The sequence below is a fragment of the Patella vulgata genome, chromosome 4, assembly GCF_932274485.2.
Source record: "Patella vulgata chromosome 4, xgPatVulg1.2, whole genome shotgun sequence".
NCBI classification, from domain to species: Eukaryota; Metazoa; Mollusca; class Gastropoda; family Patellidae; genus Patella; species Patella vulgata.
The window spans coordinates 41058875-41075140 of record NC_065882.2 but is presented as its reverse complement, the minus strand read 5'-3'; the positions used below and the strand labels follow the sequence as shown (position 1 = coordinate 41075140).

General features: G+C 35.1%; 1 protein-coding gene across 1 annotated transcript in view; it reads right to left on the bottom strand.

Moving 5' to 3' along the window:
• The window catches only part of LOC126818819 (laminin subunit alpha-1), a 295094-nt gene that overhangs the window by 197298 nt on the left and 81530 nt on the right, over positions 1-16266 (bottom strand). Inside the window, exons 20-24 of the mRNA XM_050546415.2 lie at positions 8976-9159; positions 8586-8725; positions 7521-7751; positions 908-1048; positions 331-501 (exon numbers count right to left, since the gene is read on the bottom strand). Coding sequence (XP_050402372.1) covers positions 331-501; positions 908-1048; positions 7521-7751; positions 8586-8725; positions 8976-9159 — 867 coding nt within the window. The remainder of the gene's footprint in view (positions 1-330; positions 502-907; positions 1049-7520; positions 7752-8585; positions 8726-8975; positions 9160-16266) is intronic.

Sequence of the window (16266 nt, the reverse complement as noted above, 5' to 3'; positions counted from 1 at the left end):
TGTCTCGGGGGGTGGGGGGGGTGTTAGTCTTTGTCTTGTATCCGGCGACCGTGTAACGTCTGGGTATGGTGAAAGCCTTCAGCTTTGCGAGCAAGTCTAGTTCATTTTGTTATTGTTTTATTATTGTGAACCTTAGGGGCGCTTACTTGGTCCCATGTAATAAATCTGTGCCTCTATAGTACATATAATCTTTATGAGTAAAGCAAATCATACAATCATACAAACAAAATTGTATGATTTCCAATTTTCAAACAAAATAAATAAAAATTATCCATATAATATAGATTTAATGTGAAAGAGGATTGTTAAAAAGTATCATCTATATCTAACCTTATCTCCCAACATAGCTTCAGGTAAACTCCAATATAAAATATTATTGACATCATTTTCAGGAACTTTAACACTTTTAATGCCAGTTGCTATTGCATCATAGCCAAAAAATTTATAAACCATATGTTCAGCAGATGGGTTAATAAGTATTCGCTGTACAGGTAGATTGATCTGTAAACAATAATAATAATATTCCAAGTTACATATCTATATTTGGAACTCTGATGACCAATTCTGCACTTGAACGGATCTACAAATCTGGCTACAACAAAATGACCGTCATTTACCTAACAGTAAATTATACTTTACTTGTAAAACAAGGGGGTTTAATTTATTTGAAAAGGGATGGGTGAAATCAATGGCCGAGTGGATTAACGATTGCACTTATATCATAAGACACGTCACTGAGTCAAGGGTTTGTCGCTTAAAAATGAGCTATTACATGACAAGGAGTAGGGTTGACTGCCTAAAACCGTGGTTTTTCTCTGGGTCCTTGACTTTCCTCCTTGAAAAATAAATATACCATATGTTAGTCCCAAAATGACCTTCTCTTGAACTCATGTTTAAATGAACTTACTGTTGTCCATGCATATGAAGATTGTTGACAAGTCTGACTTCTGCCAAAACAGAAGCATTGTGTACAGCCATATGGATTTGTTAGATCAAAACCAAATGAGTTTCTTTTACAGTTGTCACATCGTCTTCCTTCTACATTCAACTAAAACATTAAACAAGCAGTTGCCATGCAAGATATGCCCACATTTTGAAAGAGATGGACAGAGAACAAGCTAAAAAAAAAACCCAAGATTTTTCTTACAATCAGGGGCCATACAGTGTGATATGAAGGATATTTTGCCCGGACAGCGGCGCTACAGCCTACTCTTATATCGAATTCCAAGTGCCAAGGAATGTTTTAAGTGCACGCCAATGTGTACATGGGACCTCGGTTTTTCGTCTCATCACTGACAAGGGGGAACCACGGCAGAAAATCTGGATGGACTTTCCCGGCCAATGCAGGGATCGAACAACCTGATGTCCAGGCTAGAGAGCCAGCGTCTTTCCCACTTAGCCACCATGGCACGACGGATGGACGAACAGACGTTCGGACAGGGGCGACGACAATATACGTCCACATGAAAATACGGGCGTATAAAAATCTACATGTAGCTACATGTCGCCTCTGCAACTAACTTATCTTCAAGGCCAATCACGTCACAAATTATCCTAAGATAGGTTGCCAGGCAGATTGGATGATAACTTGGTTCACAAGGTGCAACAATGAGAAACAAGGACAATAACTCTAGATGCAATTAATGGAATTTGCTGAAATTCAATAAGCTTCTTCGTTTCACTAATTTAAGTGATGGATATAAATTTGTTACAAATCGCATGATAATTTTTTGTCTTTAGAACGTTCACAAGGTGCAACAAAGTGAAACAAGGGACAAAACCTCCAGAAGTAATTAACAGTAATTGCTGAAATTCAATAGGCTTCTTTGTTTCACTAGTATATGTGATGCATATCAATTTCATACAGATCGGATTATAACTTATGTCATTAGAGCGTTCACAAGGTGCAACAAAGTGAAACAAGGGCCATAACTCCAGAAGAAATTAACGGAAATTATCAAAAATATATAGCCTTCTTCATCTCACTAATGTAAACAACATATACTATTCAAAAAAAGTAGGGGATATTTGATTTTTAAGTGTTATTAAAGTCACCTAATGAAACTGACGAAGAAACAAATGACAAAATGAAATGAAGTTCACATTCATCGATTTATTCCAAATGATCGTTAGACTAAGTAAGGCACAGACTGACCATTATAAGGGTAAAATGATACCCGGGGTCAAACAGCAAAGTTACCACAGCATCACAACCAAGTCAGTAACGGGTAAATCCTCCTCTGTTTGCCAAACAAGCATTGATCCGACGTGGCATACTCCTAATGAGACGTCTAAGGTCATTTTGGTCCAGATTGTCCCATTCCTGTTGCAACGCAGCAGCAAGTTCTTGGACATTGGCAGGACGCTGTTGACGTTGACGTAACCTCTGTCCAAGCATGTCCCAGACATGCTCGATGGGGGAGAGGTCGGGACTCAGTGCTGGCCAAGGTAATGTGGTGATGTTCTGTTGTTGGAGGTAACCTGTAACGATCCTGGCCCTGTGACATCTTGCGTTGTCATCCTGGAAGATGAAACGGCGGCCATGACGTCGTGCGAACGGCACAACATGGACTGCCAAGATGTTGTCCCGGTAGTACTGGCCTGTAACACGCCCTGCAACAACATGTAAAGCCGTTCTTCCAGCAACAGTGATGCCTCCCCACACCATAACAGAACCACCCCCAAATCGATCATGTCTGATGACGTTAACGTCTTGGAAGCGCTCGTTTCGACGACGCCACACCCTCCTACGTCTGTCCAAAAAATCAACAGTGAACCTTGACTCATCTGAAAACATCACATTGCTCCAGCGTCGATTATCCCAGTGTTGACGATCTCTACACCAACGACGTCTTGCCTGAATGTGATGATCTCTCAAACAAGGGATCACGCGAGGACGTCGGGCGCGAAGGTGACCCCTATGCAGTCGATTCCGAATCGTCTGGCCACTCACTCTCACACCAGTGTCTGTTTGAAGACGAGCGCTGATCTGATTTGCTGTGATGACACGATTTCTCAAGGCCAAGGTACGGATAAATCGATCCTGGGCTTGAGTTGTCGCCCTTGGTCGACCTGAGCGTGGTCTGTCCTGTACAGATTGTGTATCACGGTATCTGGACCATAGCCTGCTTATGAAAGACTGAGAAACATTCATCGTCCGCGCCACAACCGCCTGTGTTGTGCCGATCTGTAGCATGCCAAGGGCACGTAACCTTTCATTTTGGGTAAGCCGACGCATATCAAAATTTGTTTTCTGGTCACTAAAACAATTAAACTGATGTTTCCACCCTGGAATTCAATGCCACAATGACTGTAACATGCAAAGTCAGAGTCGTGCAAATCTTGGGTTGGACCCCCATGATGATCCCAAGCATCACCTGCATTCCATGCGGTAGCTATTGGTGCGTTTGGGCGTCACATGTAACTGGAAATGTTTCTTCTGTTAGGTTCTATAGTGACTTTTTTCGTAGTCATTTGCATATTTTAGTATTATGCCCCCAAAATCAAATATCCCCTACTTTTTTTGAATAGTATATATCAATTCCAAAACAATCAGATGATAAACGGATGGGGACGACGGCAATATACAACCACATTTCCATGCAGCCATATAATAATTATATTGTTCCATTTAAACATTTTTTATTTCTTTGACATGGGCAAGGTAAAAAATTTCTTGAATCTGCATCTGTTTTGGGTCAAGATTACACTTGGAATCTGCCAAGTATCAATAATTTAACAAAATCAGGCTTTAAATTGAATATAAAGGCCAATTATTCAATCCCCAATACAGGTAACTACACCATTGGAAATGTATGCATTATGAAATAATAAGTATTTGATTTTGTCGAATTTTCGAGTAAATCATACATAAATTTTATTTTTGGACATTATTTTGAGTGTTTTAAATGGCTATGTTAATGGGGAAATGAGCTGTTGGCAATTTCATACTAGGCACAATAATTATTTACTAATAATTAAATTAGGTCAACTAAATATGACTTCGGGATATGTATCTAATTTATAATTTAGTTATATATAAATGGATATTTCATAATGTTATTGCTACAAACTATTTTTAAACAGATGAAAACAAGCATAGATGGTGTGAAATTAGTTATTATTAATTGTCTGTGTTAGCTAATAACTTTGCTAGTCTACAACTGTACATCCCAGTTCTGTGTAAACTGGAATTCATCACTGCTTTTCGCAGTATTTATTCCTAGTTAATTCATTTCATCAGAACTAAATATATGTGAGCATTGTTGTCTTAAGTAAATTTACTGAAAAATGAAAGGAGCTAAGTTTCTAACTCAATATTTTCCATAATATTCGAAATTAAAACCACGAATTAGAATTCAATATTGATCAATTTCGATCAATATTGATGTTGTTATCTTGACGTGAAACTATAGGATCCTATAATATCCAATATTTAAAACACAATTACTGTCTGTTCCAGGCAACACTACGACTCGAAAATTGCTTGCTATTTCTTCAATTTTTAATTAAAATGGTTAAAATTTAACGACCTACCTGAAATTGTCACCCCTTTACTATCTACCGCACGTTAACTAATTTCAGACCAAGCTATATAACCTTTCTCTCTTGAAAAATCGTTGTTTATTTATTTCGCGGTAATGAAGACAGCCATGCTTGACCTAGTTATTTGGAATAAACCAAATCGAACAGGGGTGTGGATTTGACTTGGGGTTGTTTCGTCCTACTTGCATGTTTAAATAGTTGTTTCGGCTCAGTAGAATATAATTTGCTTTAATAAGCTATTTACGGGAGGTAATATAAATTTGCTAAACAGTTGTTTACTCCACTGCCTTAGATATTAAATTGGCAGCCCCAGTCCCGTGGCTTTTCGAAATTGATATAAACTACATATAAAGTTTGACACCATATTGTAGTGACACGTCATGGAAATTTGGAAGTAGGCTAAATGACAATTCAAACGAATTGTCTATCTGGCTTTAGAATAATAGATATATAACTGTCGATTTTATTTGGCTTTGTACGATTTTTAATACTATTTTCAGACCGCCAAATCGTGGTCTTGTAGCACTTTTTCGAAATATATATACCTTGGTGGACCACCATAGTTATGGCAATATATTGATAGAGTTTTCTTTTCTTTTTTAAAAGATTTAATCCAATTGAAAGGGGGTGCTCCTAAGGTATTTTTATATATATAGCCTACTCTTTTTCTTGTTTGATTTTGTGAAATGTCCCTAAGCAAGTGATAATATGACAGACAACGGAATGGCACGTAAATGCGTGTGTTCAGACCACAGGTGTTTTTTTTTTGTTTTACATTTAATTTATTCTTTTTGATTCATCTTGAACTTAATTCAATTTCTGCAAGTCTACCTTTTACACAAATTCACAGAAAATTCCCCGATTATATATAATATATATTACAGAAGTTGTCTGGCCTACATTCACGCTATATGTATCATACAATTTATGTACAAAATCTACACACTTCACCACACTTGCGCTTACATCAATCTCTTTCCCTGTACTTTCACATGCATCCACCTTTCACACAGTACACAGCCCACCCAATCCACAATCGCCTCCGATTCACTTCCCGGTGGGTTCTCACAATCTCATACACTACACACGTTTATATCATCATCACTCGAATCTTCATTCGCAACACCACCGCCATCAATATTCTCAGCAACATTTTCACTATCACACTCTTCACTGAAATTGTCGCCCAAATCCTCACTCTCACACTCATACTCGCTGTCACTCCTGAACGAAATCACGATTGGTGGTACTTCCTCATTCAATCTTCCAGCTTCCCAAAACCGATCCTCCACCTTGTCTATGACGTGTTGACATGCCTTAGCCCAGTTTCCAGTTGTCACACTAGCCGTGGCCTCCAGGAACAGACGGTTAACGTCTTTGATTTTAAAATTGGTGTTTCTTCGGGCGACATAGGCCTGTTCTTGTGCTAAAATTAAAGTATCCACCTTCTTATATACACACAGCATCGTGCACTTCCAAATGCATGCGATGAAAGGATGATCCATTATTCAAGGAATTATATTTTCTATGATTCATTTTTTTCTATCTGTTCTACGACAATATCTGAAACAAATCTTGTGTGCCTTTGGAACGCGAATATAAGTAAAAATAAATACTGTTAATCAAAACTATTTAATTCCATAAAATTGTAAGATATCGTACAAATTTACACTTTATCAGAAAGGTTACCATGCCATCTAATGCTGAAAATAAGTGTTCTGTGAGGAATATTTTAGGAGACATGCAATACTATGCATATCTCTAAGGAATATTAAAATACCGGTAACCAAATAAACCTAAACACACACACACTTACGCACACCAACACCCCTCGCATTGCCGCAAAACAAACGGGCGAATCTCCTCCCATACAAATATTATTAACCGAATGCACCCGATTTGTGGAATACCTTAAGCCTTATACCCCTAAGAGTGACCCAACTTACGCAAGCGCAGTGATAATGTTTATGTTCTGAGAAATTGATTAGTGTCGAAGAATGTGAAATTTACAAGAGAATATAGGATTTTATCGAATTTATAGGCGTTAAGGTTCGACGAAGAAAGTAATGGGGTGACAATTCAAGACAGGTCGTGAAGTTTTAACCATTTTAATTAAAAATTGAAGAAATAGTAAGCAATTTTCGAGTCATAGTATCGCCTGGAACAGACAGTAACATTTTATACTTAGTACATGAGTCGGGTACCCTATGGTTTGGATTGTCTTTTTGTAATGCACAAATAAAAACATATCCTACAACACAACGTGGAAATAATTAATAAAGGCTGATTCACAAACAACAAAATAATAATTTAAAAAACGTGTAGAATGCACTAAGCAGTTGTAAATGACTGCCATTCAATTTGAATTGTTCACATATTTCCCCGAACATAACTGATTAGAAATTACAACATTTTTTTCAAAAAATTTGAATATAAATCACCATTTTTGTCTATTTCAAGGTTCCAAATAAACATAGCAATACGCCCTTTAAGTAAAATGTCAACCTTACTATTACTTACTACTTGGACATAAAAATCACATGTGGATGACAAGTAGACAGGTGTATATTTTTAGTTCTGTACATGCCCTTATCAAATACCAAATAAATAATTTCCTACCACATAAGTCTAAATTGAAAGTAAAAATCTGACTCAAATTCAACCTTTTTTAATTTAGAAAAGAATTAATAAACATTCACTTTCCAGCGTATCCAAGTATTTGAAATCTATATTCTGTGGGTCCGTACATAAATCTGATAATCCATAAAAATGATGTTTGCAAAGTTTGAATAGATAACAGATATTTTTTAAATTTTTTATGTCAAACTAGAATTATCAAAATGTTTGTATATTTTATATATGAGTGAAAACAATAATGGCTGTTATATTTTTCCAATAGCTCATTTCTGATCATGATGCTGGTTATAAGATCCGTAATTGGACATACACAAGTGTATGTAAATAAATCAACTTACCTTACACTGACATTGACCAGAATAATTACACTGACAAACTGCTTGACTATTACAGGATTCTTGTTTAGTACCGTTACTATTACAGTTACATCTATCACATATAGGAAAATTATAATAACCATATAAACACTGATCACAACTATATCCTTCATAGTTAGATTCACATAAACATGCACCTGTATCTTTATTACACTGTTTCACTCTAGAACCTTGTGAACTGCAATTACACGACTGAAAATTAAACATATCTATAGTAAATAATTATTATTCTCTTAAATTATTGAGATTAAGACCTATGTTACCCATAGCATCACTAATTTGTGGCAAAAACATAAATTTGGGGCAAATATTTTCTCACGTACAGACCTTTGAATCAGTAAGTCTATTATTCATTACCCTAACTATAATCTCACAAATCTTTCAATATTCATATTAGGTCTACCATAACATAACCCCAACTATAATCAAAACTATAACCTTCACAGCTATCTCAAATCTTTCTGTCAATAAGTCAGTAAACATAATCACAACAATTCTATGGAAACAAATTACTGTATCAGAGCTACATTCTACAATGATTCTCTTGTTTATTATAACCTTAACTAAAATCTTTGCATGTCCCATTATTAGCCAATCTGATTAAAACACAGATCCTATTTCGTTTCGTTTTTTAATATTTCAAAATTTCGTTTTACTTGTCTTTACTACACTAGGATCTGGAAGAGTTGTTATATAACCCGTGTTCTGGATGATATCAGGGATTAGCTATTAAAACAGTCTGTTATGGCGAGTTTTTGGTGTGAGGTGCACAGAACTGTGGGTATCCTACTAGAAACATCAACGCTGATTGGTTAATCGAATGTTTGATGTCATAGGGTCAAAAGCCACTTGTATGACCTCTGATGTAGTAGAGGCCAGCGGAAGTATAAAAAAAAAAGAAACGAAATATAGATCTGTATCTTAATCAGATAGCATTATCAGCAAATCTATCATAAACCAACTATAATGTTAACTCAAACTATTATCACCAAGTCTATCATAACCCTAACTATAATCTTCACATACCTTACAACCAGTACGTGGATCATAACTCCAACTATAATCTTCACATCTCTCACAACTCAAACCTGTAGTTAATGGTGGACAGACACATCTACCACTTACAGGGTCACAAATATGTCCTCGTTTAGTACATGGTTCACATTCTGTGAAAATAAAGATAATATATTTACAATCTAAACTTCAATTACTTCACAAGCAAGCATCTTGTTTTAACATTACTTATAAGTAAAATATTCTCATAAAAAATAAGCTAGAAATTCCTAAAATACAATTTCAGTCCATTTTTAGAGATGTGTTCAGTAAATAAACTCCACTGGCTAATCCGGAAAAAAAGAAGGTATTTCAACCCTGTTATTGCATGCATATTATGTTATTTGAAAGATTTATATTTACCTCTGCAACCAATATAGTCGAAACCATAGTAGCCAGGTAAACATTGATCACATTGTCTACCACCAATACCCTGACGACATGTACATCGCCCTGTTCTGGTATCACATTCATTACTTCTAGAACCAATTAAACTACAATGACAGGGTAAACATCCTCTTCCATCATTTGATTTCCAATATCCTACCTGCAAAAATATATCATTATCACATTACCTGTATACATACATTGTAGTTTGAGGGCATGACTAGTCTGAAGACCAATAGTCATTTTCCTTATTCATATCTACCCGGTGTCTAAAATAAGAACTGAATGTGTTCTTTGGATAGTTATTTAGATAATTAAAACCAAAATCCTTGGCTAGATACCATCCACGGATAAAATTCCTTCCTATCAGGTGTTCAGTAACAATTAATATAGAGGTGTGAAATCAATGCAAGGTAAAGCAATAAGACGTCTGTAACTTAGGTCAAAATTGCTCCATTTTATGACTACTTTTTAATTTGTTTGGTCTGAAAATCTGCCTTTTAGTCTGGAAGAATGAATGTAATAAATAGCAATCCCTAGCTAGTACAAAATCATATAAAATTTGTCAACTTAACTTTATTAAAGTAGCTAAGTCTCTAACTCAATATCGTCTAAAATCTTCGACATTGAAAACACAAATCCAATATTTAAGACAAAATAAACATTTTATGATTGGTACACGAATCGTGTACCATAATGCGTTTCAGCGCTATTTGTCACAAGGGACTCGAAAAACGAGGCTAGGCATATTCCACAATTCATGTCAAACGGTGACACCATATTCATATCTGGAGAGCATGCGCAATAAATATTATCGGTGTAGACTTGAATAACCAGACGCTAGAAATTGCCATTCGATTAAAGGGACTATCCTGATTTTAACAGTCTCAAAAATAAAATTCTTCTGAGTTTGTATGAAATTTAAACGCCAAAATATAGAGAAATGTTGTATTTACCTCGTCTCAAAATTTTAGCTCAAAATATTGAGTCGTTTGGACGTGAACATCAAAACTACTTATCCGGGCACGTAACCCTTTTAAGATTTCGGGTCAATTTTTTCGATGGGTGACCTGATAATCGATTCCCGTTCCTTTTGAGGTTTATACAGTGAATGACCCATGTGCTATACTTGATAACGAAAGGTAAATTTCACCTACACATTATTCTTATTAAATAAAAGTCTGGTTTTATCCAGACACTGCATAATACAGCTTGGGACACCGGTCTCCATTTCCAGATGAAGACTGATGGGTTTAAGTTGTTTGAAAACGTATCACACATATTGAGTTAGTTGCTCGGCCCTAATGTAGAGGATTTTAAGGGATTTTAATACAAAATTAAGCAGTTTTATTCTCCAAAATATTATCGGGATTGGCCCTTTAAGACTTCTGGCATATTTCGGCCAACATAACTGTTTAGAAATTACAGTAAAAACAGAAATGGTTGAATGTAATTCAGTTTAAATACATTCATATTACATTATTATATGCGTTGTGACCCATTTGTGTCAATTTCTAGGTCCCCAATATTAGCGATTTAGCTCCTTTAAAGTAAGTAAAACTGTCTAAAGTAGCTTTTTTTATGTAACGGAATAACAAATATTTTGTAACTATTTTTTTATCTAACTGAATAACAAATAATAAAAACTTTGTAATTTTAATACAACTTTTTTCATTTAACAGAATAAAAAATAATTTCTAACTTTTAATACATCTTTTTTTTATGTAACTAAATAAGCCAGCGGCTGCCAGGCAGGATACGCCCACATTTTGCAAGAGATGGATAGAGAACAAGCTAAAAACAAACATGATTTTTTGTACATTCAAGGGCAATAATCCAGAAAGTTATGGTCTGAATGGCGCAAATATCAAAAGGGACTGAGATCTTTGTGACCTCTAAAGCTAAAAACATGATTTTTCATACAATCAGGGGCCATAATTCAAGAGGTTACTACCCGATATGCCTGAATATCAAAAGGTGCCAAGATCTTTGGGTTTTAAACATGCTTTTCAAGTTTCATCAAAATCAGATCAAAATTGTGACCTCTGGCAGGTCCACATCTTTGATATACGAGGGGCGGTCATTTTTGTCCGGCAGTTTTAGTCCGATTTTAATGAAATTCGAACTCAACCAAAATTACGGTGTAACAGTGATATATTTGAACATTTTTTTAAATCGGATAATAATTTTGACATCTAGAGGGACCTCAAGCTAAATACATGATTTTTCGTACAATTGAGGGTCATAATTCAGGAAGTTATGGTCCGATATGCTCAAATATCGAAAGGAACCAAGATCTTTGGGTTATAAACTTACATTTCAAGTTTCATCAAAATCGGAAGAAAATTGTGACCTCTAGAGGGTCCACAACCTTGATATACCATATTTTTACACTATTTGAGAACGCAGGGCGGCCATTTTGTCTGTCAGTTTTGGTCCGATTTTCACGAAATACGAACTCAACCATCCTTAGGGTGTAACGGTGATATACTAAAAGTTTTTTTTAAATCAGATAAAAATTATGACCTCTATAGTGTCCACAAGCTAAAAAAGCGATTTTTCGTACAATCAGGAGCCATAATTCAGGAAGTTACTATCCGATATGTGCAAATATCAAAACGAACCAAGATCTTTGGGTTATAAACTTATGTTTCAAGTTTCATCAAAATCAGAAGAAAATTGTGACCTCTAGAGGGTCCACAACCTTGATATACCATATTTTTACGCTATTTGAGAACGAGGGGCGGCTATTTTGTCTGTCAGTTTTGGTCCGATTTTCACGAAATTCTAACTCAAACATCCTTAAGGTGTAACGGTGATACACTAAAACATTTTTTTTAAATCGGATAAAAATTATGACCTCTATAGGGTTCACAAGCCAAAAAACACGATTTTACGTACAATCAGAAGCCATAATTCCGGAAGTTACAGTCCGATACGCGCGAATATCGAAAGGATCTTTGGGTTATAAAGTTACATTTCAAGTTTCAACAAAATCGGATAAAAATTGTGACCTCTTTAGGGTTCACAAGCTAAAAACGCGATGTTTCGTACAATCAGGGGCCATAATCCATGAAGTTAAGATCCGATACATGCCAATATCGAAAGGAACCGAGATCTTAAGGAGATGAACCTATATTTCAAGTTTCGTTGAAATCGGATAAGAATTGTGACCTGTAGAGTGTCCACAAACAATTGTGGACGGACGGATGGATGGACAGGGGCGACGAAAATATGCGTCCACATGAAAATGTTGGCATATAAAAATAAAAAAATAAATTGTAACTTTTAATACAGGATAAGATATTTTAGAAAAGAGCATGCTGGATTGACTTTCAATAAACTGACAGATCTAGTCATAACTTTTAATCATGCAAAAAATGGATTTTTAAGTTTAAACTGAATTTTGAAAAATAAAAGAAAATAAGTCTTTTTGAGTGATATAAAACTGAAAGATAAAAGTGACAGTGATGAATCAACATGCAAAAAAAAATAATAATCTAAAATAAAAATTATCACCCCTCTTACACCTCAGTGAAAATACCTGTTACAGATGGTCCTCTACAATATAAAATATACTTACAAATTTTATTGTAAATAGATTTTCATTTTATCTGTTTCAGGAATTAAACGCCATAATTATTGAAATGAGTTTCTTCAATTGAAACAAACATGAGCAAACAATTTTGGTATTATAGCAGATTATATACAGCAGATAAACTTTTGCATTTGCATTTCAGTTGCCTCCCCAATTACTCACAACGATGCCTGCTTGTAAAATGACAACTTTTCATCCAAAGCTATAGAGGTTAGCCAATCTTTTGATTTTTATCAATGTAATAGATGATTCTATGAAATGTTTAACTTCTAAAAAGTGCTTCAATATATAAGATGCACAATTTTATTCTGCAATGGATTTTTGAACCATGAAAATTAAACGTTTCTATGTATAAAGTCGGGCTGATGTCGATCTTACAACTGAGAGCAACTGGTGTTTCGGCAACTGGGAGCTGCTGACTTCAACTGAATGCCACTAAAAAAAGGTTGACTTGAGCGCCTCTTACAACTCAAAGGAACTAGTTCCAGTTTGTTAAAGCCAGTTGCCCATGTTTCACTTTCTGCAACTCACTTCAACTCGTGGCAACTAGTTGCCGTCAGCATGAGCACTCTTACAACTTGTGTCAACCCATTACATGGAAATAACATCACGTGATAAGAGAGACGTTTCATGTGACTTTATAAATAGGCAAAATGCAAGTGAATGAAGGCATCCTCTTTTGAAAAGAGCTGGGTTAATGGCATCGTTTAGAACGGGGGGTTTACCGCTAGATAGTATGCATATAGTTTACTTTCAATACATCGTTTGATAATTGATAAAAATCATTTGAGAATTACAAAAATGGTTTAGTTAGTACTGTTGATACTGTTTGAACCCATTCCGAGAGCCCCGTCTGAAAATGGGCAACAGCTTGTCTATAGAGAGATTGACAGATATCGACTTTTGGTGCCTCTGTAGAAGTCTCACGAGATTATAGCCCTGCCACATGTACATTGCAAGGTTGACTTCTGGTGACGTGATTCAAAGAAGATATATTACCTGGGATGTGATTTACCAATTCCCGATTGTATAATTGCCAGGGACGTGATATATCGATGTATTTGTCAATGTTGGAATTACTATTTTTAATGGATAATGGATAACAATACTACAACCATGGTAAGGTGAGCATCTATGGGTGTGCATTTCTTTTTTAATATTCACCTTTTTTAACTGTACTTCATATGTAAATCGTAATCAAAATGAACCTAAACAGATCGGGCTGAACCTAAACAGATCGGATAAACGCATCTCGGGAAATTAAACCACTTGTCTAATAAGTAAACAAGGTAAATTTATAAACGCTGTTCGGAGAAACTAAACGGGTTACCATTAAACTAAGCAATAGTACTAACTAAACCATTATTGTAATTCTCAAACGAGTTAAACTAAGCAATAGTACTAACAAAACCTTTTTTGTAATTCTCAAATGAGTTTTATCAATTATCAAGCGATGTATTGAAAGTAAACTATATGCATACTATCTAGCGCTAAAACCCCTGTTCTAAATGATGCCATCGTTACAGTGTTACTTACACCAAATATTTTATTGCACTTCTCTTACTTTAAACACATATTGCACATACGCCCTCTTTAAATGGTACAATTCAATTAATGACCATGTAACACTGTAAAACTTGTATCGTTTATAATGGGGGGTTATAGCGCTAAAAACTAGGTATATCGTTTAATTTCAAAACATCTTTTGATAATTGATAATAATCGTTTGAAAATTACAAAAATAGTTTAGTTAGTACTATGGCTTAATTTTAAGGTAAAACGTTTAATTTCTCTGAGAGGGGTTTAGAAATGGCCAACTGTTCAATGCATACGGTCAATCAAGTTTCCATATTACGTGAATTCACACGTGCCATCAAAAGGAATTGATAATTGACTGTAATAGAAGCCCCTTTAACAACAAATTGTTACCATGTCGTAGTCTTCTAGACAATACTTTTATTCTGAATTGTCAGTAAATAATCAGTTGACGTCATTATTAAATAACAATTACAATTGGGACACCATCAATCTGGATTTTCACACAAAATAGGTGCCGTTGTCATGGCTAAATTATGAACGGGCTACTCACACACCTCCTACAATTTACATCACGTATTACCAGTATGTTACAGAGGATTCTATTAATTTTATTTACAATAAAACTCTATAGTCTATTATTAGGGTTGTGTTAACGTTCATTAGTCCACCGATATTTATTATTTGGGTTAGGGCTGGGTTAGGATAGGGTTAGGGTTCATCAGTCCACCGATATCTATTATTAGGGTTAGGGTTAGGTTTATTGATACCCACATATATGTGATATATAGTAACAGCTGTTTGTGTTTTTCGTTTTATGTGAGACTGATAGTTGTCTTTTGTTTTATTAAATTGATCGGCGATTGTTGAGACTGCGATTAACACTTGCTAGTTCTCTTATTTTGTTTCATCGGCGAGCATTGGTATATCCGGTATACCCGGCTGGAACATTTGTGTATATTTAGTAATACTTCGTTGTTTTTCTTTTATCAAATAGTAAACGAGCTTGATTGATCGATGACTGCTAATGTTATTTCGTAAAATGGAATAATTGCAATCAACACACGGCCGCAATTTTCAATGATTGACATCTCACGGTTTTCCTGATCCACAAAAGAACCGTAAGGTTTATTTGCACATAATAAAATAAGATGCCGATTATCGGTTAATCAGCTATGATCGTCGTATTTCTAATATTTTTCACAAAAACAAAATTGCTTTGTACGCACTAATTTATCGATTGGTACTGCCATCTACGAGAAGCTTGTCGAGGTATGCATCAACGTGCAGCTTACAGGTTATCGTTAACAATTTCTAGGGTCTTGTAAAAAGAGTGCATGTCGTGTAAATATTTACTTTTGATTTTGTGTAGGTCATTTTCAAATAAATTCATAGGCATGTTATTCTATTTTAACAAATATATTACTATACGAGAAACGATGACTATCAAAGAACCGTAAGTGCAACTAATGGTTTATTGTTTGGTGGAGCCTTTTAATAACCAAGTGTTTCAAGTTAATAAATATTTTCTTCATCTCACGAGATAATCGTTGTGCAGTTGTACATCGCGAGGTTGACTTCGTGTACAGGTGGAAAACTTAATTAATTCATTTGTGATTTAAAGAAGATACATTACCTGGGATGAGTTTTACTGATTTCCAAATGTATAATTACCTGGGACGTGATTTACCGATTTTTTGATATATTTGTCAATGACGGAATTACTATTTTTAATGGATAATGATAATGGATAATAATACTAGGACCACGGTAAGGTGCTTTTTTTTAAAATTCATCATTTTCATTCGCACTTCATATGCAAATAATCGTAATCAAAATGAACCAATCGGATAGACAGCTCACGGGAAAATAAACGATTCATCTAATAATTCAGCATAGTAGATAAATTAAGCAGGTCTTATTTCTACAAGCATCTCAGGAAATTGAACTACTCGTCTAATAAATAAACGTACTAGATAAGTGAACGGTCGGCCATTTCTAAACACCTGTCGGAGAAATTAAACGCTGTACCATTAAATTAAGCCATAGTACTAATTAAACTACTTTTATAATTTTCAAACGATTATTATCAATTATCAAACAATGTTTTGAAATTAAACTATATACCTAGTT